General features: G+C 41.5%; 1 protein-coding gene across 1 annotated transcript; it reads left to right on the top strand.

Annotated features, from left to right (window-relative positions):
- The first annotated feature begins 1073 nt into the window (after positions 1 to 1073).
- Positions 1074 to 18625, top strand: LOC139381911 (protein FAM83B-like). Its single transcript, XM_071125769.1, has 5 exons — positions 1074 to 1182; positions 6986 to 7488; positions 14128 to 14292; positions 14879 to 15003; positions 15656 to 18625. The coding sequence occupies exons 2-5, from the start codon at positions 7024 to 7026 to the stop codon at positions 17787 to 17789; spliced, it is 2889 nt and encodes a 962-aa protein (XP_070981870.1). The 5' UTR covers positions 1074 to 1182; positions 6986 to 7023; the 3' UTR covers positions 17790 to 18625.
- The last annotated feature ends 7618 nt before the right edge of the window (positions 18626 to 26243 follow it).

The raw sequence follows: 26243 nt of genomic DNA, 5'->3' as shown, positions 1-26243 counted from the left end.
AGCAGTAATTCTATAACTTTGGCAAATGTATTTCAATTTATCAGGGATGCTGCGGCATCTCCAGCACCCTTCCCACGGCTATGATTCTATAATGAAATCAATTATAAAGTGCGACCCTGGAGAGCTGAAGGTTGCAGACTCATGTCTATCAGAGGAAGAGAGATCATATAAAGATAATCTCATTCTAGTTCTGTGAGAGATAGGCCTACAGATAGGCTTCTCTCTCTCACCAGAGCAATGGCCAGACTACAATGTTGCGTAAAAACATATAAGCTAAACCCGGCCGGCACAGCAGAAATCAATTCTTAGAATATCAGGCACATTTTTACATTGCATTTTTTAGGGGGCAGGAGAATTACAGAGGAGTCAACTTGAATTAACTCTGGTTGCTTTTCTAATAATTTTTACATTGCAAACAGTGATGCCATGAGAGGTACTGGATCCTGGCAAATGGGTTCCGAAACCAAACAGCCCTTAACTTGAGGTGCCAGATCCTGTTCTGGCAGAATCCGGTTAAAATGAAGCACTGACCATGTGTGTCAAGAATGGTCCACCACCCAAAGGACACCCAGCCAATTTGAAACAACTGTGAGAAGCATTGTAGTCAACATGGGCCATCATCCCTGTGGAAGGCTTTCGACACCTTATAGAGTCCATGCCCCGAAGAAATGTGGCTCTTCTGAGGGCAAAAGGGGGTGCAACTCAATATTTGGAAGGTGTTCCTAATGTTTTGTACACTCAGCATAAATGTAATCAAATTAGTTAGCATGCACTGTTAAAGCTTACGTACATATTTGGCATATTATAAAACATGTAAAGGCTCCTTTAAATTTGATAGAAAAGACTATCAAAACCTCCATTGTCTACATCACACAATTGAACTTTGAACTCTCAAAGAAGAAGAGGTGGGTGTGGCTACCTATCTGAAACAGGTTTATGGCAGCCCCTGTGCTGTGAGCAAGTTTAAAGCCTGAGCTATTTGCATGTGAACTGGAATCCACACCCTCCATCCACAGAGTGCTTCTCATGTTGAGACACCTCCTTGTCTTTGTTACTTTCAGTTGGCAGATATAAGCTTTTCTTCTAATACGGCTTAACAGTCAGCAGAATACATTGAAAGATGCCGGACTGGGATTTATTGGGAAACTACAAGATACATTTTCTATAACTCATACTTTCAATGTAAGTAACTGCTATAGAGTTTAACATTAGACTGTTGTGACATGGAATGTAGAATATGCTTTCAAATAATTCAGTGGACTATGAAGAAATAATGATAGGCATATGAGCTAAGAAGCATAATCATGTGCATAATCTCTATTCATTTAAATATTTTATCATAAAAAGTAATGTTGAGGAAATATAATATACAATCAACTGGACACATTGCATCATCACACAATAGCAGTGAAAGGCAGATTCCACAACATTGGTTTAAAAGCCCAATAGGGAAAACTTGACTAACTTTACTAAAACTAGGAATAGAAAACAATTTTGTTTGTCACATGCTTCGTTGTAACGAGTGCTCTGAGAGTCGGGAAGCAAGTACAGGGAGTGAGTGTTTTAATAAATAAACAAAACAAGAAACAAGAAACCCAAACACACCGATATGAAACAGAGTCAATAACATCTGAGAAAAGAAGCAAGGGGATTGACAGATATAAGGAAGATAATCAAGGAGGTGACGGAGTCCAGGTGAGTGTCATGAGGCACATCAACAGCATCATCCCAGAAACCCTATACCCACTCCAATTCGCATACCGCCCCAACAGATCCACAGATGATACAATCTCTATTGCACACCACACTTCCTTTCACACCTGGACAAAAGGAACACCTATGTGAGAATGCTGTTCAATGACTATAGCTCACAATAGTGCCCTCAAAGCTCATCAATAAGCTAAGGACCCTGGGACTAAACACCTCCCTCTGCAACTGGATCCTGGACTTCCTGGCGGGCCGCCCCCAGGCGGTAAGGGTAGGTAACAACCCATCCGCCACGCTGATCCTCAACACAGGGGCCCCTCAGGGGTGCGTGCTCAGCCCCCTCCTGTACTCCCTGTTCACTCATGACTCCACAGCCAGGCACGACTCCAACACCATCATTAAATTTGCAGATGACACACAGTGGTAGGCCTGATCGCCGACAACAAAGAGATGGCCTATAGGGAGGAGGTCAGAGACCTGACCATGTGGTGCCAGGGCAACAACCTCTCCCTCAACATGATCAAGACAAAGGAGATGATTGTGGACAACAGGAAAAAGGAGGACTGAGCACGCCCCCATTCTCATCGACGGGGCTGCAGTGGAGCTGGTTGAGAGCTTTAAGTTCCTTGGTGTCCACATCACCAACAAACTAACATGGTCCAAGCGCACCAAGACAGTCGTGAAGCGGGCATGACAAAACCTATTCCCCCTCAGGAGATTGAAAAGATTTGGCATGGGTCCTCAGATCCTCAAAAGGTTCTAAAGTTGCACCATGGAGAGCACCCTGACTGGTTGCATCACTGCCTGGTATGGCAACTGCTCAGCCTCCGACTGCAAGGCACTACAGAGGGTAGTGCGAATGGCCCAGTACTTCACGGAGGCCAAGCTTCGTGCCATCCAGGACCTCTATACCAAGCGGTGTCAGAGGAAGGCCCTAAAAACTGTCAAAGACTTCAGCCACGGCAAGCAGTACCGGAGGGCCAAGTCTAGATCCAAGACGCTTCTAAACAGCTTCTAACACCAAGCCATAAGTCTCCTGAACATCTAGTCAAATGGCTACCCAGACTATTTGCATTCCCCCCCCCCCCTATCCGCACCACTGACACTTTCTGTTGTCATCTATGCATAGTCACTTTAATAACTCTAACTACATGTACAACTGAAGTCGGAAGTTGACATCCAATTAGGTTGAAGTCATTAAAACTCGTTTTTCAACCACTCCACATATTTCTTATTAGAAAACTATAGTTTTGGAAAGTCGGTTAGGACATCTACATTGTGCATGACACAAGTCATTTTTACAACTATTGTTCACAGACAGATTATTTCACTTATAATTCACTGTATCACAATTCCAGTGGGTCAGAAGTTTACATACACTAAGTTGACTGTGCCTTTAAACATCTTGGAAAATTCCAGAAAATTATGTTATGGCTTTAGAAGCTTCTGATACGCTAATGTATATAATTTGAGTCAATTGGAGGTGTACCTGTGGATGTATTTCAAGGCCTACATTCAAACTCAGTGCCTCTTTGCTTGACATCATGGGAAAATCAAAAGAAATCCGCAAAGATCTCAGCAAAGGAATTGTAGACCTCCACATGTCTGGTTCATCCTTGGGAGCAATTTCCAAACGCCTGTAGGTACAAAAGTATAAACACCATGGGACGACGCAGTTGTCATACTGCTCAGGAAGGAGACGCATTCTGTCTCCTAGAGATGAACGTACTGTGGTGCGAAAAGTGCATATCAATCCCAGAACAACAGCAAAGGACCATGTGAAGATGCTGGAGGAAACAGGTACAACAGTATCTATTTCCACAGTAAAACGAGTCCTATATCGACATAACCTGAAAGGCCGCTCAGCAAGGAAGAAGCCACTGATCCAAAACCAACATAAAAAAACAGACTACAGTTTGCAACTGCACATGGGGACCAAAATCATACTTTTTGGAGAAATGTCCTCTGGTCTGATGAAACAAAAATAGAACTGTTTGGCCATAATGACCATCGTTATGTTTGGAAGAAAAAGGGACTGACTTACAAACCGAAGAACACCATCCCAACCGTGAAGCATGGGTGTGGAAGCATCATGTTGTGGGGGTGCTTTGCTGCAGGAGGGGCTGGTGCACTTCACAAAATAGATGGCATCATGAGAAGGGAAAATTACGTGGATATATTGAAGCAACATCTCAAGACATCAGTCCAAATGTTAAAGCTTGGTTGTAAAATGGGTCTTCCAAATGGACAATGACCCCAAGCATACTTCCGAAGTTGTGGCAAAATGGCTCAAGGACAACAAAGTCAAGGTATTGGAGTGGCCATCACAAAGCCTGGACCTCAATCCTATGGAAAATGTGTTGGCAGAACTGATAAAGCGTTTGTGAGCAAGGAAGCCTACCAACCTGAATCAGTTACACCAGCTCTGTCAGGAGGAATGGGCCAAAATTCACCCAACTTATTGTGGGAAGGTTGTTGTAGGCTACCCGAAACCTTTGACCCAAGTTCAACAATTTAAAGGCAATGCTACCAAATACTAATAGAGTGTATGTAAACTTCTGACCCACTGGGAATGTGATGAAAGAAATAAAGCTGAAATAAATCCTCTCTCTACTATTAATCTGACATTTCACATTCTTAAAATAAAGTGGTGATCCTAACTGACCTAAAAGAGAGGGAATTTTTACTAGGATTAAATGTCAGGAATTGTGAACAACTGAGTTTGAATGTTTTTGGCTAAGGTGTATGTAAACTTCCGAGTTCAACTGTACATACTACCTCAACTAACCGGTGCCCCCACACATTGACTCTGTACCAGCACTCCCCTATATATATAAATATATATTTTTTTTTATGCTGCTCTTTAATTACTTGTTACTTTCATCTCTTATTTTTATCCATTTTTTTTTACTGCACTGTTGGTTAGAGGCTTGTAAGTAAGCATTTCACTGTTGTATTCGGCGCATATGACTAATACAATTTGATTTGATTTTGATTTGATTAAGACTTTCCCAAACCGGATACTTTGTTTGTATCCCCCAGGGCAATTTAACTAATCGCAGATGCTGTTCCAAAACTCTGCCAGCAGAAAAGAGAAAAGAGACACTTGGAACAGACTTTTAGTCCAACTCAGGAGGCGCGCACACCACCACGCTTCTGAGTATATTACTCGCTAATGTTCAGTCCCTGACGACCTCAGGGCAAGGATTTCCTTCCAGAGAGACATCAGGGATTGTAACATACTTTGTTTCACGGAAACATTCAGTTTGTAGTCAACATTTGTAGTCAACTACTCCGTATCTCCGAGTCCATTCAGCCAGTTGGGTTCTCAGTTCATCGCGCAGACAGGAATAAATATCCCTCTGGGAAGAAGAAGGGAGGGGTGTATGTTTCATGATTAACTTCTCATGGTGTGATTGTGATAACATAAAGAAACTCAAGACCTTTTGTTCACCCGACGTAGAATACCTCACAATCAAATGCCGACCGTATTACCTCCCAAGAGAATTCTCTACGGTTATAGTCACAGCCGTGTATATTCCCCCTCAAGCCGATACCATGATGGCCCTCAAGGAACTTCACTGGACTTTATGCAAACTGGAAACCACATATCCTGAGGCCTCATTTATTGTAGCTGGGGATTTTATCAAAGCAAATTTGTGGAAAACGATACCAAAGTTTTATCAACATATTGACTGTAGTACTTGCGCTGCTAGAACACTCGAACAATGCTACTCCAACTTCCGGGATGCCTACAAGGCCCTCTCTTTGGTAAATCTGATCACGACTCGATTTTGCTCTTACCTTCCTGTAGGCAGAAACTCAAACAGGAAGTTCCCATGCTAAGGACTATTCAACGCTGGTCTGATCAATCATAATCCATGCTTCAAGATTGTTTTGATCACGTGGACTGTGATATGTTCTGGGTAGCCTCCGAGAACAACATAGATTAATATACTGATACGGTGACTGAGTTTATCAGGAAGTGAATAGGAGATGTTGTACCCACTGTGACTATTAAAACCTACCCTAAACAGAAACCGTGGATAGATGGCAGCATTTGCACAAAACTGAAAGCGCAAACCATCGCATTTAACCATGGCAAGGTGACTGGGAATATGGCCAAATACAAGGTGTAGTTATTCGCTCCGTACGTCAATCAAACAGGTAATAATACATCAGCATAGAGACAAAGTGGAGTCGCAACTCAACGGCTTAGACACGAGACATATTAATCAGCAAGTCTGTACAAGCTGGGCCAGCTGCAGTTAGTAGTTTAGAACACAGTGTGCTTCTGACAACATGAACACCTATTTCTGATGTGTACATTCTGACAGCTAGAATGTCTATGTATTGAAATGAGCTAATTACATAGTTTGTTTTTGGTTAATCAATAACTAAGGGAAACTATTACAACATAACACTACACATGTCATTCCACGAATTGAGTGCCTTTTGGTTAGTTAAACTATGTAAAAAATAAATATTTAAAAACGTAATTTATTTCACCTATTTTAAACATTCTGTCATAAATGTTCAACTTCATAAAAAACATGTTTTCCCATCTCAATAGGTTAAATGAAGATACTATAAATGGACTAATAAAGTTATATGGTTGACAGAAACTGCGTTGACAGAAACTGCGTTGACAATTTCCTCTTAAATCAGTCACAACTCCCCTGGTGATGGGGGAATGGAGGCATGTTGTGTGCAACACGGAGGGGCAATTGAATGCATGCTTAACTTGGTAAAACATGATTAGCCTATGATTAGCCTATCTACCTATCTACCTATCTGTTATCCATAGATAGCTATGGATAACAGGGTTGATGTGTTGTGCCCACAAAACACCTGAAAATTGCCAAAAATATTAAAACCAACACACCTGATTTTACAGTATGATTTGAGTATTAGATGTTCAATGTTTGGTTTGAAAACACAATTTAAAAATAAAGATTTTTACCAAATTAAAACAAAAGTTTGGTTCACATAACAGGATTAACCACTAATCACATGCAATAAGTACAAATCTTTTAAAGAAGTACTCAGAAATGAATTCCCCAAAACAACAAAACACCTACAGCTTTACAATGATGGTGAAAACTCAGGGAAATCTTGGGGTTAAGTGGGATATAATCTTCCTAGAAGTTAGACAAACATGAACTGGGAAAATACTTAAACAGGGATTTTCAGTGAAAACACATATTTTATTTCAATGAAAACACTCACTATCGCATTGTTTTTCTAACACGTTGCTTCTTGTCCATTTGACTTCCAGCGTCCACCATCTGTAACAGGGCTCGCTTAGCCATTGTGATGATGGAATCCGAACAACTCTCCCTGCTGTCCTCCTTGAAAGGAGAGTTGCAGTCTGAGGATTACATTCATCCCCACTATAAGGAGGCTTATCGCCTTGCTATCGATTCCCTGGTGAATGGTGGCAGAGAGAGCTACCAGGAGTTCCTCAAGGCCGAGCGGATAGGGAGCTTTCTCTCAGAAGATGAACTCCACTTCATCACTACAAATGCCTCACAGCCATTGCCTAGCAGCCACACAGAAGAAATCAACGGACCAGCACTGGACACTCCGGCCAGCAAGTCCTCAACTGGGACGTACTGGCCTGTGCACTCAGACATAGTAACACCCGACCTGGAGTTAGGATGGCCGATGGTCATGCATGATAAACTCCAAACCAATATTGATCTGCTTTTCCATCCACCCAGACTAAACAGCCCCACCATCAAAGAGGTGATCCGTAAACAGATTCAGGGTGCCAGACAGGTACTGTAATCCTGCAATGCATTGTGTCCACAACAATGGTAATGCTAATGCTTGTTTATGGAGTGCAAATCACAATATTGTATTTTTGAAAGCTGCTGATAGTATCTTTGTGGACTAATAGTAGAAAGCCTCATGTTTAGCTAATATTGCCTGCTCCCCAACTGGGACTGTCTCTTTGTGTGTGAATGTGATAGCTCAAGAATCACAAATGTAAACTATTACAAGACAAAGTGACAAATTCAATAACCAGATTCCTGGCCCCATTTTATTTACAGCACAACTCCCTTTCCTCCCAGAGAAAAATTATACACGTTTCCTTTTCACTAGTCAGTAGTGTCTGAGGAGGTCAGGGCAGGTCTATAAAATCAGGTTTTGCAACTTACCTTCATGAGTAAAAGTATAGGTGCCCTGCAAAGGAAACTTTAGGTTACTTGCGTAACCCCAATTTGATGAAAATGCGAGTGGGATGTGTCACTTATGGGAAATGCTTAAGGGTTGTTAACAAGCCCACCAACATTCTCGACCATGTCTCTCTTCCTTGCGCTCTTGCAAGCAGGGAAAGGTGGTGACAAATATTATTCATATTCTCATAGAACCGGGGTTACGTTTCCTTTCAACGTGTCACTTAAGGCAATTGGCCAACACCCGTAATGCAGACATGCTCTCCAGGGTAGTTCCAATAGCATCACCCTTCAGAGGCTTCGACACTGAGGGAGAATGCCCCAGGAAGATGCAATGACATCCAGTCGGTAAAGACTTCAGAAACTTATGAGGGCTGGCCCAACATGCCATAGCACAAATCTCCCATAAGGAGATGTTTTACAACAGTGCCTAAGAGGTAGCCATACCTCTGGTGGAACGACCCATTCTGGGCTGTTACCCTTGCTACTATATTTTCCAATGGAATAGCCTCCACTATCTCAAGATAGCTGTTGGAGGTGCCCAAAAAACACAGAAGTCATTGTCACTCTAGAGCAATACTGTCGCTTTAATCCAATCAAATGCACCAGGCACATTCTGGACACTGGAAACGGTGGAGAAGCTCTACTTCCGTAAACTGGGTGAGAGGTACCCAGGAGGACCCTGGGCAAACTGAAGGCATGAACGGTGGGTTGACAGTGAGTGCAGCCCACTCACTTGCTTTGCAGGCATAGGGCAGACAGTAAAGTGGGTTAGAAAGAGAAGTATTACATCTCCCCGCTTTCCAGCGCCTCCAGAGGCCTCAAGCCCAATAGAAGGGTCCCAGTGATGGAGCTAAAAGCTTGGAGACTGGTTTTGTGTTAGCGACACACACCATAAAAACGACATAACAGAGGCTGTTACCCTACTGTGCAACTGTCGAGGTCTGTGTGACAGGTGAGATAACAGTTAACTCCTAGTTCCTTTAGAGATCTTCACGCTGTCCAAAAAGGTCCTGCAATGAAGCATAGAGACCTTGCAAACAGAGGGTTAGGGTTAGAAAGGGTTATGAATGATCTGTGTACGTTACACCATTTCTCCAAAAAACGCATTGTCTCTTTTTCCAAAAAGTGGACGTATAGGAGGGGCACTGGAACTCTAGATCGTGAAAGATTTTGAGTTGCCGGCTTGTCGCATTCAGATTTATCCTCCCACTGGTCATCCCCAGAGTACCATGGCTACTGGGTGAGGGTGGCAAGTCTTTACGTATGTTTGGGTCTGCAGATCTCTGCGTAACAATGGCTATCAGGACTGGTTATAAAGCAGGAGAGGGATCTCTGCTAACCAGGGCCTGTGTTAGGTCTCTTCCCTGCCTCGCTCACTTAGAGTAATGGCACCTGGTAGTAAAGAGAAGGTGCGTTACTGTGTTGCTCGTGCACTAGACGGTTAGAGGTGAAAATGCCATAAGGCGAGGGAAATGGTTGGCCATAGTAAAAGGGCAAATGGCAATCTGTCATCTAGCATTGTATGTCTGAAGAGACCCGAGGGAGAGTGGACATGCTGACTTCCATCCCTGGATAGAACCTGAGAGGGTCTGAGGGTCCAAGGGGGGTAAGAACACTTGGGGGTAAGAATGCACATCCTCCATCATCCCATGTGAGCAATGTCATGCAAGTGTGTCACAACGCATGTCACAAATCTGCCGCTTGGTGTAGCATGTCACACTTCTGCCGCTTGGTGTCGACAGCGGGGTTAACCTCTCTGGGATATGTGGGACGCTAGCTGAAGTCTAACTGCCCACACGCGGTTCCCTCCGGCCAGCACTGTGCTAGCTACAGCGCACCTTAGCAAAGGTAGCTGTTAGCTAGCTAACGCAACACTAACCTTGCGGCTGTAGTGTGCCCACGTTGCACACCCTAGATAGTATTAACAGCAAGGCTTCTACTAGCTAGCTTACGCCTACTAAAGCCGAAGAGCTAACACGTTGTTTTTACAACAGGAATCTTAGCATAGCCCTGTTCTGCATAATGGCCACTGCTTCTCCATCCCAAAACGAGCCTAGAAAAGCACTCAAACCCCTCCTCGGCCGGTGGCTGAAAGGGGAGGGGTTAGAGACAGCAAAGCATTTTAACCACCTTCTCAAACCCACTCTAGAGTCATTTACAATGCTGACAGGAGTTGTGGTTCTCGAGTTCTTCCTGAGCATGTTACCTTCCCAGGCAATGTATGCATTGAAGGTGAAAATCCTTCCCTGCAATCATGGAGGATCAAGCAAAAGAACATGGGGGTTTGAGTGCTTTTCTAGGCTTGTTTTGGGATGGAGAATCAGTGGCCATTAAGCAGAACAGGGCTATATTTTCGGGTAAATATTCTCCCACGACCGTAGAGCTGTGAGGCTAACCAGTTGGTCTAGTTAACATGAACGAGTAAACGCAGGTTTGAACCAGATGAGAGAAGAGTGCTGGCAATACTGGTACCGTGATTGCAGGTAATAGTGCTGGTGTGGTTAGCTCGCTCTCCTAGAATTTAGAAAGTCTACAGATCAGTCTGATTTTATTGAGAAATTAGGTCAGCAAAATGGATATGTACATGTGCAGGCATAAGCTATAGTTTTACTGTGGTTTCTCAAGTGATTTAGACTACATTGTCTAGGCTGTACTAGTTACAAGTATTCCAAGTATTAGCCAGATGAGGTGGGTGTGTACTGTACATAGTTAATACTCCCATCCATATGTCAAACCAAGTCAAACCTGTCACAGGGAATATGGTAAACACAGAGTGGCCATAGCTTGTGATCAAATCAAATCAAATCAAATCAAATGTATTTATATAGCCCTTCGTACATCAGCTGATATCTCAAAGTGCTGTACAGAAACCCAGCCTAAAACCCCAAACAGCAAGCAATGCAGGTGTAGAAGCACGGTGGCTAGGAAAAACTCCCTAGAAAGGCCAAAACCTAGGAAGAAACCTAGAGAGGAACCAGGCTATGTGGGGTGGCCAGTTCTCTTCTGGCTGTGCCGGGTGGAGATTATAACAGAACATGGCCAAGATGTTCAAATGTTCATAAATGACCACACACTAAGTCACCCCTTGAGACACTATACAATATATATATATATGTATATATATATTTTTAAAGGAAGCACAATGCGACATATTGTGTATATTATGAACATTTTTCAACCAGGTCTAATAATGATAGGACTCGGACACATATATTGTAATGTTCTGTGTTTTTTTTCTGATGAACATTTACTTTGATATACTGAGTAATTTAATAACCTCTAGTGACTCCCCATCCCGCATGAGGGAGCGTAATCATCGACTGACACTAATTAGCATAACGCAACGGACATAAATATTCCTAGAAAATATTCCTATTCATGAAAATCACAAGTGAAATATATTGAGACACAGCTTAGCCTTTTGTTAATCACCCTGTCATCTCAGATTTTCAAAATATGCTTTACAGCCAAAGCTAGACAAGCATTTGTGTAAGTTTAGCGATAGCCTAGCATAGCGTTTTGTCCAGCTAGCAGCAGGTAACTTGGTCACGGAAATCAGAAAAGCAATCAAATTAAATTGTTTACCTTTGATGAGCTTCGGATGTTTTCACACATGAGACTCCCAGTTAGATAGCCAATGTTCCTTTTTTCCAAAAATATTATTTTTGTAGAAAAATAGCTCCATTTGTTATTCACGTTTGGCAGAGAAATCGCCCCTGAAATTGCAGTCACGAAAACACCGAAAAATATTCAAAATTAGCTCCATAATATCGACAGAAATATGGCAAACGTTGTTTATAATCAATCCTCAAGCTGTTTTTCAAATATCTATTCGATAATATATCCACCGGGACAATTGGTTTTTCAGTAGGACCGATTGGAATAATGGCTACCTCTGTACTTTACACGAGAATCACTCTGGGAGCCATCAGGTGACCAGTTGCGCAATGTAGCCGCTTACGGGTATTCTTCAACATAAATGCGTAAAACTACGTCACAATGACACCTTGGGGAATACGGAGAAAAAGTAATCTGGTTGATAGCCCATTCACTGCTCAATAGGGACGCATTGGAACGCTTCGCTTTCAAAACATGAGGCACTTCCGGATTGGATTTTTCTCAGGCTTTCGCCTGCAATATCAGTTCTGTTATACTCACAGACAATATTTTTTACAGTTTTGGAAACTTTAGAGTGTTTTCTATCCTAAGCTGTCAATTATATGCATATTCTAGCATCTTGTCCTGACAAAATATCCTGTTTACTACGGGAACGTTATTTTTCCAAAAATGAAAATACTGCCCCCTTAGTCACAACATGTGACACAAAAAAGGGATCAAAGCTTTCACCTGGATTTACCTGGTGGGTTTATGTCATGGTACTGTACATAATTTGAACTCTAAAACAACAATTAATAAATATTTTTACACTTTATAAGGGCATGCAGGGTCATGGTAATCACAGTCACAGTAATCACATACAGTTCCTGAGCTTACAGCAATGCCTCACAAAAATATTTTGACACTTTATTTGACACTATTATTGAGAGGGGGATACAGGTACACTACCGGTCAAACTTTTTAGTACACCTACTCATTCAAGGGTTTTTCTTTATTTTTACTATTTTCTACATTGTAGAGCAAAAGTGAAGATATCAAAACTATGACAGAACACATATAGAATCATGTAGTAACCAAAAAAGTGTTAAACAAATCAAAATATATTTTATATTTGAGATTCTTCAAATAGCCACCCTTTGCCTTGATGACAGCTTTGGCACACTCATGGCATTCTCTCAACCAGCTTCATGAGGTAGTCACCTGGAATTCATTTCAATTAACAGGTTTGCCTTCTTAAAAGTGAATTAGTGGGATTTCTTTCCTTCTTAATGCTTTTGAGCGAATTAGTTGTGTTTTGACAAGGTAGGGGGGTATACAGAAGATAGCCCTATTTGGTAAAATACCAAGTCAATATTATGGCAAGAACAGGTCAAATAAGCAAAGAGAAATGACAGTCCATCATTACTTTAAGACATGAAGGTCAGTTAATACGGAACATTTTAAGAACTTTGAAAGTTTCTTCAAGTGCAGTCACAAAAACCATCAAGAGCTTTGATGAAACTGGCTTTCGTGAGGAGAGCCACAGGAATAGAAGACCCAGAGTTACCTCTGCTGCAGAGGATAAGTTCATTAGAGTTACCAGCCTCAGAAATTGCAGCCCAAATAAATGCTTTACGGAGTTCAAGTAACAGACACATCTTAACATCCAACTGTTCAGAGGAGACTGTGTGAATCAGGCCTTCATGGTCAAATTTCTGCAAAGAAACCACTACTAAAGGACATCAATAAGAAGAAGACACTTGCTTGGTCCTAGAAACACGAGCAGTGGACAGTAGACAGGTGGAAATTTGTCCTTTGGTCTGGAGTCCAAATTGGAGATTTTTGGTTCCAACCGCCGTGTCTTTGTGATATGCGGTATGGTTGAATGGATGATCTCCACATCTGTATTTCCCACCGTAAAGCAAGGAGGAGGAGGTGTTATGGTGTGGGGGTGCTTTGCTGGTGACACTGTCTGTTATGTATTTAGAATTTAAGGCACACTTAACCAGCATGGCTACCACAGCATTCTGCAGCAATATGTCAGGTAAGACACTAAACAGAAAACAAGACCCCACAAAACCCAAAAGGAAAATGACAACTTATATATGATCCCCAATCAGAGACAATGATAAACAGCTGCCTCTGATTGGGAACCACACTCGGCAAAGAACAAATAGAAAACATAGACTTTCCCACCCGAGTCACACCCTGACCTAACCAAACAGAGAATAATAAGGATCTCTAAGGTCAGGGCGTGACAACTTTTTTGTTTACTACGTATGTGTTATTTCATAGTTTTGATGTCTTCACTATTATTATACAATGTAGAAAATAGTACAAATAAAGAAAACCCTTGAAGGAGTAGGTGTTCTAAAACTTTTGACCGGTAGTGTAGGTGGGAGCAACAGTGGGAAGGGTGGACGTGGTGATTGAACCGCCAGTTTCCATTTGGGTGTCATATGTGACATGTGCTTGGGAGTGTTACCACAGCTCTACACAATCCCTCATACTTTAATTCACAAAAGATCCAAAAGGTGGGTCCATCAACACTAAGGTGTTACAATGGTATGCTAATTATTTTTATAACTCATCATGTTAACCATAACCTTTTTTGTTATTTTCCCTCCTTTCCTTACAGGTCATTGCAATTGTAATGGACATTTTTACAGATGTGGATATATTCAAAGAAGCGGTTGATGCCTCCATCAGAGGAACTCCAGTTTATGTGCTTCTGGATGAATTTCATCTGCAAAGCTTTCTCTCAATGGCTGAGAATCAAGACATCCAAATCCCAAAACTTAGGGTACGTTCACATACTCTGTTACAATGTTAATTCATCTACTTAGAGGTTGATAATCAAAAGTATCGCCTGATCCTCCTCTCATCGTATATACAGTATTGATTTGTCCTTGTTTTTTATTTTCACCAAAGAAAACAAGTGACTATCTTGACGTTATTGAGGGATGATGATGTTTCGGCAACGTGAAAATAAGAATTCCAGCTTATGGTACCTCTGTATCTAATAGATAATTTACTATGTGAGGTGCAGCAGTGGGGAGGGTGAAGGTTATTGCAGTGTCTTGTGTTATATACTGTAGATGGATTTCAGAATTAACCTAAACCACTGAAACTTAATTCTCACTCTATCTTGCAGGGCGAGGCTGTTTACAGGTTGAGGTAGTTATTACCAGAGGTATTTAGGACACAGCCAAAAGAGTTATGCTTTCTTGTCATAGCATTTTACAAGGCTGCAATAAAGCTCTCTCGCTATTTCAGAGAGTCAATATATCTTTCATGCGAGAATACTGATAATAATCAGGCTTTGCATAAAGCGGTGTATTACCGTAGAATGGTCTTGAAGATGCCACTTTGACTGTCTTGGTCTATAGAACATGAGAGTACGCACAGTGAAGGGGCAGGATTACATCTGTCGTTCAGGAGCTACATTTCATGGAGCAATGGAGCAGAAGTTTCTATTGGTGGACTGCCAAACAGTGGTGTACGGATCATACAGGTAAATGGAACTAGGAGGCCAGTGGTTCAGAATAAGGATTTCCCCATATTGATTAAACTGTTCTTTGGCTATAAATACAATCTACTTTATTGAGTCATTGTGATGTTCTTTCTTTGTATTGTAATTGTGACTATTTTAACAGGTTAAGGATTAAATAGATCATTTTCTGGCTATTGACCCCAATCTTATTTGTGTTTTTTTTTTTACCTCTGTGATGTAAAAAATGCATGGAATATAAGTACGAAAGCTTGGACAATTTAAAGATTTTTAGAAGTTCTGTTCAATGTTACTTTACAGGGCTTTCTGTAGAGACTGTATTTGATTTCTAAGTGGAACACATAACTTTTCTTGAGATATGAAAACATTTAAGATTGGGGATTTGTGTCTGAGAGGGTTGACTTTTCAAAAAGAGTAACAGATTAAGCAATATTAATGTTCTACTTTAGACAGCCAAAGGCTTGTCTGATAGAAAAATGTGCCATAACATAGAGATGAATTAGAGATGCTAAGGGTTGACAGCAGACAATTTATTGATAATGCAAAACTGTTTACCTTAGTTGACCTCGTGCATAGACTGAGCTAAACATGTCTGTTAGAGTTGACATTTGACACTGAAGTAATTGCTGCTCTATGTTTCTTCTACTCCACCCAGCTTCATGTGGTCCTATGAGAAAATCAACCTGAGTATGGTGCAGGTCATAACAGGCCAGCTGGTGGAGTCCTATGACGAGGAGTTTCGAACGCTCTTCGCTCGCTCCTCCATGCCAGCAGTTCTCGCCCCTCCCGAGGGTGTGCTACTAGAAAGGAATGGAAGGAATGCTCTGGCAAAGTATGCTTCTCAATCCAGCCAAGCCTTTGAGAGGAAGGACCAGTTGAGACATACCCTGGACACAGTGTATAGGAAAGCCTGTGAGAGACCGATGGGCATGACGAGCCCTATCAGAGAGATGGAGGAGAGACTTTATGAGGAGGAGCCATTTCAACACAGACCCATGGTCAATCATGGTGTGAGTGTTCAAAAACACATCCATCAGTTCCAGTCTGCAGAGACTGCAAACTTCCTGAAAAGACACAGTTATGCTGGGGAGAGACAAGAAGTCTTGCATGTTCCACACAACACAAGGTATGGGGCAAGCAACTGGAATGTGGCTGGAGATGAAGGTTATCACTGCGCCCCGGGAAGAAGCCACTTTTCCAATGCTATGGATGACAATTCTCAGGGGGCACAGATGTACAGAGGTCACAATATTCGGCAGTCCTACCACGGAAATGACAAACACGCCCGCTCCATGCAGCAGAACATACCAACTTTGGAGCACACTGCTAAGTCCTTCTTGCGCACATATAGGATAGAGTCTTACCTCAATAACACTGACACTCCTATTGGGGAATCATGTGATTATTTGGACCAGTATGAAGCTCTGGAAAACAAAGCTAGCTCATTCATTCCCTCCAGAGTTAGGTCATCCCTTGTTTTCAAGTCCACTATTCCAGAGCAACCGGAGACAAACAGTTACTCAAAAAACTATTCCATACGTCAGGTCGATCCCTCTGCAAGGCAAAACAATGCAACATATTACTCATCAATGCAACGGAATCCAGCAACATCAATGGAAAACAGAATGAGACAGGATGAGTTTATAATGAAGAAGCAAAGTCTGCAGGTTTTGGATGATCCTAGGAATAACATTGGCTATGGCCCAGGAAGAGACCCACATCAGTCTGTCTATGCCAGCCTGGGCAGAACCAAAGGGGGACTGGTAATCAAAAACCCTGAGCTCCTCCAAGACAACTGGCACAAAAGGCACAGTGTGGCAGACCCAAAGTCCAACATAGACTACAGAGACAATAAAGAGTCCTCCAGTCACATGTATGGTGGAGCCTTTGTGAGGAAACAGGCAGATAGTGGTGGAATAAGAGTGGGTGCACAGAATGGAGGATATTCTTCAAATCTGAATGAGGATCAGAGATCTGTCTCTCAATATGATGTCAAAAACACAGTGGACATAAAGAGACCCCCTCTTTCCATTTGGAAAGAGCCTCCCTCCAGAACTGTGTCTGCAGCAGCCCTTGATATGAACAGCAAAGAGCCCACTTACAAGTCCACCAGTACAGCACTGGGCTCACCTCGTTTCCTCAAGAAGAGCTCCAAGAAAATCAGATCGTTGCTCAACATACCAGAGAAAAAAGAGGGTTCCCCTCTAACCAAGGAAAATGTCATTCCAAAAAGGGGTGGTAGCTCAGACACCATAGTGACTGAGGAAGAAGAACAAAGACCAAACAGAGAGAGGAAGGTTGCATCGCAGAGTGGCACCGCAAATCCAACCAGATCCCCTACCAGGCTAAAGATGGACAAGAACCACTTTGCAGATGATATAGGTAAATCATCAGCCCCTCGTTTCAGCACTGACGAGCTGCAGCAAAACCCTCCAGCCAGAGCTACATCCATTAGGACACAGGGGCAGCCTACTGCCATTGATGAAAGACATGAAAGGGCAAGCCTTGCATCAGGAAACTGGCGTAGCGATCAGGGGGGCAGTAGTCGTTTGTATAGCAGATTTGAGCCTTTCTGCTCATTTGAGAAGAAGCAACCCCACTCCTTACAATCTGCAACAGACCCTGAACCCATACATGCACCAGAGAAGACCAAGAGCATGCACTCTGCTAAAAGTTACTCCAACAATGAACAACACAACCACACTGGCCAGCAGACAACTAGCCACCATGAAAACAAACTGGGGAAATTTATACAAAGAGTAGGGAATTTCATTCACAAAAATAAGTAGTAGAAAAGAAAGTTAGCATAGTGAACCAAGCTTACTGGTTGAATGATGACATTCAAAAAAGCAATCAAATTGTTGGCAGATTGGAAACAGTGTACTGCACCATTAAACTTGAAAACTGTTCACATGAATAGCTGACATCCTTTCAGGTCTATTTAGAGTAATGGAAAACTGATCATTACTTCAATTAAATATCAATGTTTTGATTATTAGTAACACTTTCTACGAGGCACAAACATACAAGCAGGGTCCGGGACAAGGTATCACAGACAGTGAACTCAAGTCAGAGGACCACAGCTGAATTCAGACCAGCAGAACTGGGTCAGCAGCACAGTCAGGTGAACAGGGGACAGGGACAGCCAGGTATCGTCAGACCAGGTTGTCCTGAGGCACAGTCCTAGGGCTCCGGTCCTGTGGTAGGTGAGACATAGCGAGAGAAATAGAGGTCAATAAGAGGTCAGATGCAGGGAATCTGAGTGGAGAGCCGGCCAAGCAGAGACCACAAGGGGTGCCACTGCCAGACTACGCTCAATCATAGGACTGACAGAAGAGAGAACCTACTGGGCACAGACGTCAGTTCAATATCTAGCTTCATTTACATTTGGTTGAGTTGTCAACTAACGTGAAATCAACAAAACCTTTCACCATGTCATTGGATTTAGGTGAAAAGTTGGGTGAATACAATACGAAATCCATTACGTTGATGACTTTTTTCAAATCCAATCAGTTTTCCACATTGATTCAACATCATCACACATACATATACGTATATAAAAAATATTCTGACGTGGAAACAACATTGATTCAACCAGTTTTCAGTCTAAGACAAAAAGAGAAAAGCTAAAAGAGTGTGTGTGCGTGTGTGTGTGTGTGCGTGTGTGTGTGTGTGTGTGTGTGTGTGTGTGTGTGTGTGTGTGCGTGCGTGCGTGTGCGTACGTGTGTGTACACTGCAGTGAGGAAAACACTGAACACAATTTGTTAAATCGTATTTGCTCCTCGAGTCCATAATCTGTTACATCAAATGAATGAGCCTCATAGAAAGTGTTATCAGATATTTATTTTTTCAAACCCAAAACTAGATCAGCTACTGTGATGAGAGACTGAAAGTTAACTGTGTTATTCATTTATTAGGATTTATGGTACAGTAGCTTCATTTCCATATGAAACACTTTAAATGTCATCATTCAATTTTAAAAGAGCTGTGATCACAGACAGTGCAAAATATTTTGTCACAATATTAGACAAACCTATCCAGGATTTACATTTGCATGATTGGGTGAATGAGTTCATTTTTTTTTACCTTTATTTAACTAGGCAAGTCAGTTAAGAACAAATTCTTATTTTCAATGACAGCCTAGGAACAGTGGGTTAACTGCCTGTTCAGGGGCAGAACAACAGACTCGTACTTGTCAGCTCAGGGATTTGAACTTGCAACCTTTCAGTTACTAGTCCAATGCTCTTACCACTAGGCTATCCTGCCACCCCAGTTTTTGGCATTATTGCAGCGTCTGGAGTTGTTTTGATGACTAGCTTTCTTGGTAAAATGCCTTGGCAAAATATGCTTGAAAATAAAGTTATATTTTGTTCTACTGTGGCTGCATGTGTTGTGGATACAGGTGTTGTGAGAAATGTAATGGTACAATGGGACAATTTTAGGGAAATGTACATTGTATGTCTTTGTAAATATAGTTGCTTTTTCCAAACAAATGTCCTTGTGTTTCCTTTGATCTGTTGCTGTATGTAACATAGACCTACTGGGCAGCAAGGTTATTATAGTTTTGTGTTTTTATATTAGGTTTGACTTCTAGTAGTTTTAAGAGTTTTACAGATCATCTTTACTAGTTTTTATTGAGTTTAAGTTTCATCAAAACATTTCAATATAATTTTTATAAGCTTAAGTTTAAATTTTATAAGCTTAAGTTTAAGTTTTAGTGTTAGAGACAGAAAGTAACCCATGTGTGGGAGGCTGGGAAACATTTGTGTTGTTTAGTTTTTGTTTTTTTGTCTCTTCTTGCCACTGTGGGGTAGTAATGCATAAGGTGATGGGTCAGGTCATAGGTTAAGTTAGGTTTAAAGGTAAACTAAGTGAGATGAAGTTGATCAGTGGTCACCAACAGGTCGATTGCGATCTTCAAGGCATTCCTAGTCGATCATCAAACATTTCTGTAGAAAAGCCAATGATAAAGACATACAGGATTGCGTTCCTTTTTTCCCCTTGTGTTGCGTTTTTTGCGGTAGGCATATTTGATTCAGAAGCCCTGCGCACCGGGTAGGCAAAGAGATCCCATTTTTAACCACTTAATGCGTCTGAAAAGACAAACTGCCTACTCGGCAGACTGGGAGATCTGTGGCTAAATGAGTGTGCCTACTGCCCTGGCCAATCGGATAGCTCAAATCACTGTGCCTCCCTGCAGCTGCCACAACCCCAGCCACAGCAAAGTTTGATACTAGCCTGCGTGAGATTTAATAACTTTTAAAACTATGACCAGAGAGAGACTGTCAAAGAATACAGCAAAGAGCTGCTGTTTTTGAGTGTGTTCATGTCAAATCAAATCAAATCGAATGTTATTGGTCACATACACATCGTTAGCAGATGTTAATGCGAGTGTAGCGAAATGCTTGTGCTTCTAGTTCCGACAGTGCAGTAATATATAACAAGGATTCTAACAATTCCCCAACAACTCCCTAATATACACAAATCTAAAGGGGTGAATGAAAATATGTACATAAACAAAAAAAGGAACGTCCTCTCACTGTCAACTGCATTTATTTTTAACGTGTGTAAATATTTGTATGAACATAACGGAACATTTCTGGGGGGGAATGGCCCTAGCCCTCACCCTCCAATCCAACAGGTCCCAGACGTGCTCAATGAGATTGAGATTCGGGCTCTTCGCTGGCCATGGCAGAACACTGACATTCCTGTCTTGCAGGAAATCATGCACAGAACGAGCAGTATGGCTGGTGGCATTGTCATGCTAGAGGGTCATGTCAGGGTGAGCCTGCAGGAAGGGTACCACATGAGGGAGGAGGATGTCTTCCCTGTAACACACAGCATTGAGATTGCCTGCAATGACAACAAGCTCAGTCCGATGATGCTGTGACACACCACCCCAGACCATGACGGACGGACCCTCCACCTCCAAATCGAGAGCTCCGACTTTCCAACCTGAAGTTCACTGACGTTGTCACGTATACTCCTTCTCCGGCGCTCAAGGTCACCAGGCTGCTCATTATTATGCACACCTCGAATCAAATCAAATTCCAAATCAAATCAAATTTTATTGGTCACATACACATGGTTAGCAAATGTTAATGTGAGTGTAGCAAAATGCTTGTGCTTCTAGTTCTGACAGTGCAATAATATCTAACAAGTAATATAACAATTCCACAACAACTACCTAATACACACAAATCTAAAGGGATGGGATAAGAATATGTACATATTAATATATGAATGAGCAATGACCGAGCGGCATAGGCAAGATGCAATAGATGGTATAAAACACAGTATATACATATGAGATGAGTAATGTAAGATATGTAAACATTATTAAAGTGACTAGTGATCCATTTATTAAAGTGGCCAATGATTTCGAGTCTGTATGTAGGCAGCATGATCGAATCATGATGACGTCATTGATCTTCAGGTCGTAGCTCTAGAAAGAGGCCGGATTTGCAATTCCGAGTTGGATGACCATTCAAAACGTATTTTCCCAGTCGGAGCTCGTTTATTCCCGACTTCCCAATTGTCTTCAACTCACTGAAGTCAAGTTTTCGCAGTTTCGAGTTGTTTTGAGCACGGCACAAATCATGCTTTGTTGACGGCATGGCCAATGTTGAATGTTTATCATTTTAAACTTGGAAAAGAGCCCCTTAATCCCAGATTTGGGACCACACAGCCATTGTCACTGATTCCAAACCACCCATTGTTGAATTTGCGATTTCCAACTTGTTGTGTAATTTTTATGAGCACCGATACATTTTATCTATAATTTCTCTTCATTATTTCTCTTCATACAACACGGATTAAAAAGGATTTGCCTGTAGATTGTCGACCTGATTCATGATGACTACTAGCTAAGATTTTGAAAGTACGATGTTGACATGATCAGTCCAATCAAAGCTACTGTACATATTACGTGATTTGACATCATTTTGAGCCTTATTGGATGGGCACTTCTAATTTAACTCTATGGAAGCACCTAAGGGGCTACAATTTTCGAGGTCTACCGTTAGACTTTGCGGTGACGTAGTGTCTCCATGAGTGACAGAACACTGTGCCAATCACGGCGCAACACTCTGTATTTTCTGCTGGCTTGCCCCACCACCACAAATAGCACTAAACTAGGCTGAAACACCTGCATTTTGGAGATGCCTTACTCAAGGAAACAAAAAAGAGACCATGTTTGTATGTGACTTTATTAACACAATGATATATATGTATATTTTTTTTACATTGTTTGCAAACTGATATGTGGCATGTACTAATGCCAAAATAACGTGCAAAACAAGCAGGCCCCCCCAAAAAATATAGTTTTTTTTTTTTTTTGCATAAAATGTGGGGTTAAGATCCACCTGCCCTGAATGACAGGTCGCCACTGCTTACCCAGGATGTTGCACAACAATTTAAGTCAATAAGTCATTGTTTTAGTCAATGTATGATATATTTGGGATTGAAGCGGGAAATCCGAAGTGGTAACTTGGGAATATTTTCCGTGCTAATGAAGTGTATCCCCTGTGATATGAGTGCTAAAACTTTTCAGTCTGTTTCCTTTCAGGGCTGGGTTTTATTTGAATGTTACCACCCACCAGCATAGCATTGTTTACTACTCAGAAACACCTGCAAAATTATTCTTCTTCGTGAGTCGCGACTGAGCTGAGCAATATAATAGATAATCTTTGGCTGAGCCAATGCTTTTCACCTGGCCACCTGAGCTATGGAGCAAATTCAAATAGGGGATGCATACTTATGTTTTTGCATCCAAAATGTATGGGATAATTTGTCAAGTTTAACAATGATTTTTGCTAGTCCGTATTTAAAAAATTGCTTGGGATATGATTGCATTTTGGAACCCCGCTACCCCCGTCGCCCCAAGATGAATGGTTTTGAACACTCTCCACTGACTTGATTGGTGCAGCTAGAAATCACAAGTGTCTACCAATAAAAAAAAGCACCCGCAAATGAAAAACTGTTGTATCTATTTCATGCTGTTACATTTTTATTGATGTTTAGTTTCGTGTCTGATATGCTCAGGGTGCTGTTGCATATCATTTGCGACGTGCATCATGAGAAGTCATTTTAGTCTATCATTTCACTTCATCTAGCTGTGAGAACCCATATTAGCTTGGGTTGACTTGGCATGGGCTGACTGCCAGGAGCCTACCAACGGATGCACCGTGTCCATTACATTGTTGAAAAACGCATCTCTAGTCCAATCCGTTCAATAGGCTATCCATATTACTGAAGCTTCATCTTATTCTTTCTATTTCTATGGCGGATTCCAGGCCGCAATTTATAGAATTGCCAAAACATTGGAGATAACAATTAGATGACAAAGTCAAATATATACAAATTTCCCTTATTCATCTGTTGCAAAGTGTTCCCTAATGCTTCTGACAAATACATCTCCAGAACCAGCCATAGTCTAGCCAGCTGGCTAATCTTTGAATACATTGTAGCAACAACAGATAACATTAACTAGCTAGATAAGGTTAGCATGCTAACTAGCTACACTGACAGCTGTCAGTGCTCTACTTGTTATTTCTTCACTCCACTTGGAAATCACCACAATGTTCCCACCCCCAATTCATGAATATCTATTAGCAGCCTGTGTCATTCTTCGGAGGTGGAACCTAAATGAGGATTTCCACTATAGGTCAGGAATTACATAGAAATAGGGGCAGCATTGCCCTCTGGTGGGGCCTTTAAAGCTAAATTCCTACAATTCTACACATTTTGCCATGACTTATGCCATGTTATTATCATATCTGAATGAGAATGACTAACAAAATCTATGGGGGCCACCTGAAAGTCAGGGCCCCTGGGCACGTGCCCGGTTAGTATTCGGCCATGATTACTACAATTTTAGATAGCTGGCTAGACTAACTACCAATCTAAAAATGTACATGGCTCATATTCAGGTAATTGAGTGACTGACATAACAAGAGAAACTGCTGATGCAAAACCAAATTTCGAAATTGCACCTGGTGTATTTTCCTATTCTTACTCTCAATAGTAAGTTGAGACCCAGACCCAGAGTTCCAAAGCGACTGCTTATGTCGCTTAGGCCTGGAGCTGGCCTTGGGTGTCAAAGATAGTTGCAGTATAGTTTCAGGTTTTCAAATGGTTTTGTTAAGACCTACATAACCAGGTGAGGAGAGTTCCTAACTAATCAGTGAGCTGAACTGATCAATCAGGTACAAGGGAGGAGTGACCTTGCAGACACTCGGACCTCCGTGGAATGAGTTTGACACCTGAGGTCTAAAGTTACAGTATGCCTCCTTTGCAGTTCATTCCTGTCAATGATTCAATTGTTATTTCTTAAATTGTAGAATGTATTCTTTGTTCTGCTGAACCTTTCTGTAATGGGAACCATATTTCAACACAATCTCATTCCCTTTGACATGCTTTGTCTCTGACAGTTCTGTCTTGCCACTCATTTTAGCTTCATGCACAGTAACTACAAGCTCATGCATGTTACTGATATATATGTACATAAAAAAAGGCTTCATTAACACATGAGCTTGTAGTTACACAATATGTTTACATTTAACATATTGTGTAGTAAATATTTATTTCAAAACATTTTCTTCTGTGCATCGCATTGCGCTGCATTCATGTCTGAAATGTAAATATAAATAAAGCTTGATTTGTTTCGATGTTTGTTTCCCCTTGGCATTTTACAAATTATCACCATAATTCCTACCTTAGCACTGCCCTATCAAGATCTATGTCACATTTAATTACAAATTTCATTCTTTAACAGCTGATGTCTACCCCAAGGTGTATCACATCTGTTTCTTCATTGCCACATACTTTGCGCCGCTCTGTCTTATGGTTCTGGCATACATACAAATATGTTATACGTTGTGGTGTCAACAGGTATCTATGTAAATTCATGTTTGTGAACAATAACATACATTTGCACTGTTTCTTGGCAATATGGCTATTTGTTTGCTGATTCTCCAAATATAGTTCTTGATCATGCAGTCACCAAGTTATCAGTGTCAATTATGCTTGTAATTATTTGACAATGCACTCTCAGATCATGCACCCCCCTGTTCAGATCCATCCCATTAAGTGTTTTAAAAGTTTTCTGTTTAATGAGTCTGTAAACCGAAAGCTCTTCAAAGACAACAGTCTGATGTTCTGTGGGTTGTGTGTTCTGTAAACAGATTCCTGGGATGTCATCTGTGCTGCAGAGGAAGCAAAAGTCTCTCCAGGGTTCCAGTTATCCTCCAGGACCTGGGGAGTCAGTCCGGACCAGCACAGTGTCCGCTGAGATCGAACAGGTTCGGTTCCCAGTAGTCCCTGGTAAACATTGTGTTTACAGAAAAAGGTGATCACATACTGAGAACTAATCTGTAAACATTAAATTAGCATACCTAGATCAGATATGTTCTAATCTATATCAACACGATAAGCAAACATATGTTTGATGTCTGACACTCAGGATGCATATTACTTGCTAGTTATTCAAAGAATGAGGTAGAATTTAAAGTTGGCTGAACTCTAATATTTGTTACCCCCCTCCATCTAGTAAATATGTACACTTGCAAACACCTGTCAATAAGCTATAATTCTATTTACAGTTTCAACACACTTCATTTAACAGCCTGGTGTCATTATTTATGAGGTCTCACTGATGTTACCCTGTCATTGCAGAGTGCTTGGGATGTTTAAGAACACAAACAGCAGATAGACTGTGTAGGCCTGGTTCATGTTCTCACATTGGCTGATATATGCCAACAGTGCTGCAAATCCAATCATCTATAACTTTTTAAGTGGTGAGTTTCTGGCTCATCTCAATATACACTGAGTGTACAAAACACAGCAGGGGTTCAGAAACAGCAGGGGTTCAAACTTAAGAACCCAGTTCCTACATTTGAATATAAAAATAGATTTTATCAACCAAAACTATGCTACATTTTATCTCTGGGACCCTCAGGATGACAAATCAAAGCAAGATTACTTAAACAGGGTATGGTTTGTAGGTGCCAGGCACACCAGTTTGAGTGTGTCAAGAACTGCAACGCTGCTGGGTTTGTCACACTCAGCAGTTTCCCATGTGTATCAAGAATTGTCCACCTCCCAAATGACATCCAGCCTACCTGACACAACTGTGGGAAGCATTGGAGTCAACATGGACCAGCGTCCTTGTGGAACACTAGAGTCCATGCCCTGACGAATTGAGGCTGTTCAGGGGGCAAGAGGGGGGTGCAACTAAATATTAG

This window comes from Oncorhynchus clarkii, chromosome 23 (assembly GCF_045791955.1).
Source record: "Oncorhynchus clarkii lewisi isolate Uvic-CL-2024 chromosome 23, UVic_Ocla_1.0, whole genome shotgun sequence".
NCBI classification, from domain to species: Eukaryota; Metazoa; Chordata; class Actinopteri; order Salmoniformes; family Salmonidae; genus Oncorhynchus; species Oncorhynchus clarkii.
The sequence above is the reverse complement of the archived record's forward strand: the minus strand, read 5'-3'. Positions and strand labels throughout refer to the sequence as shown.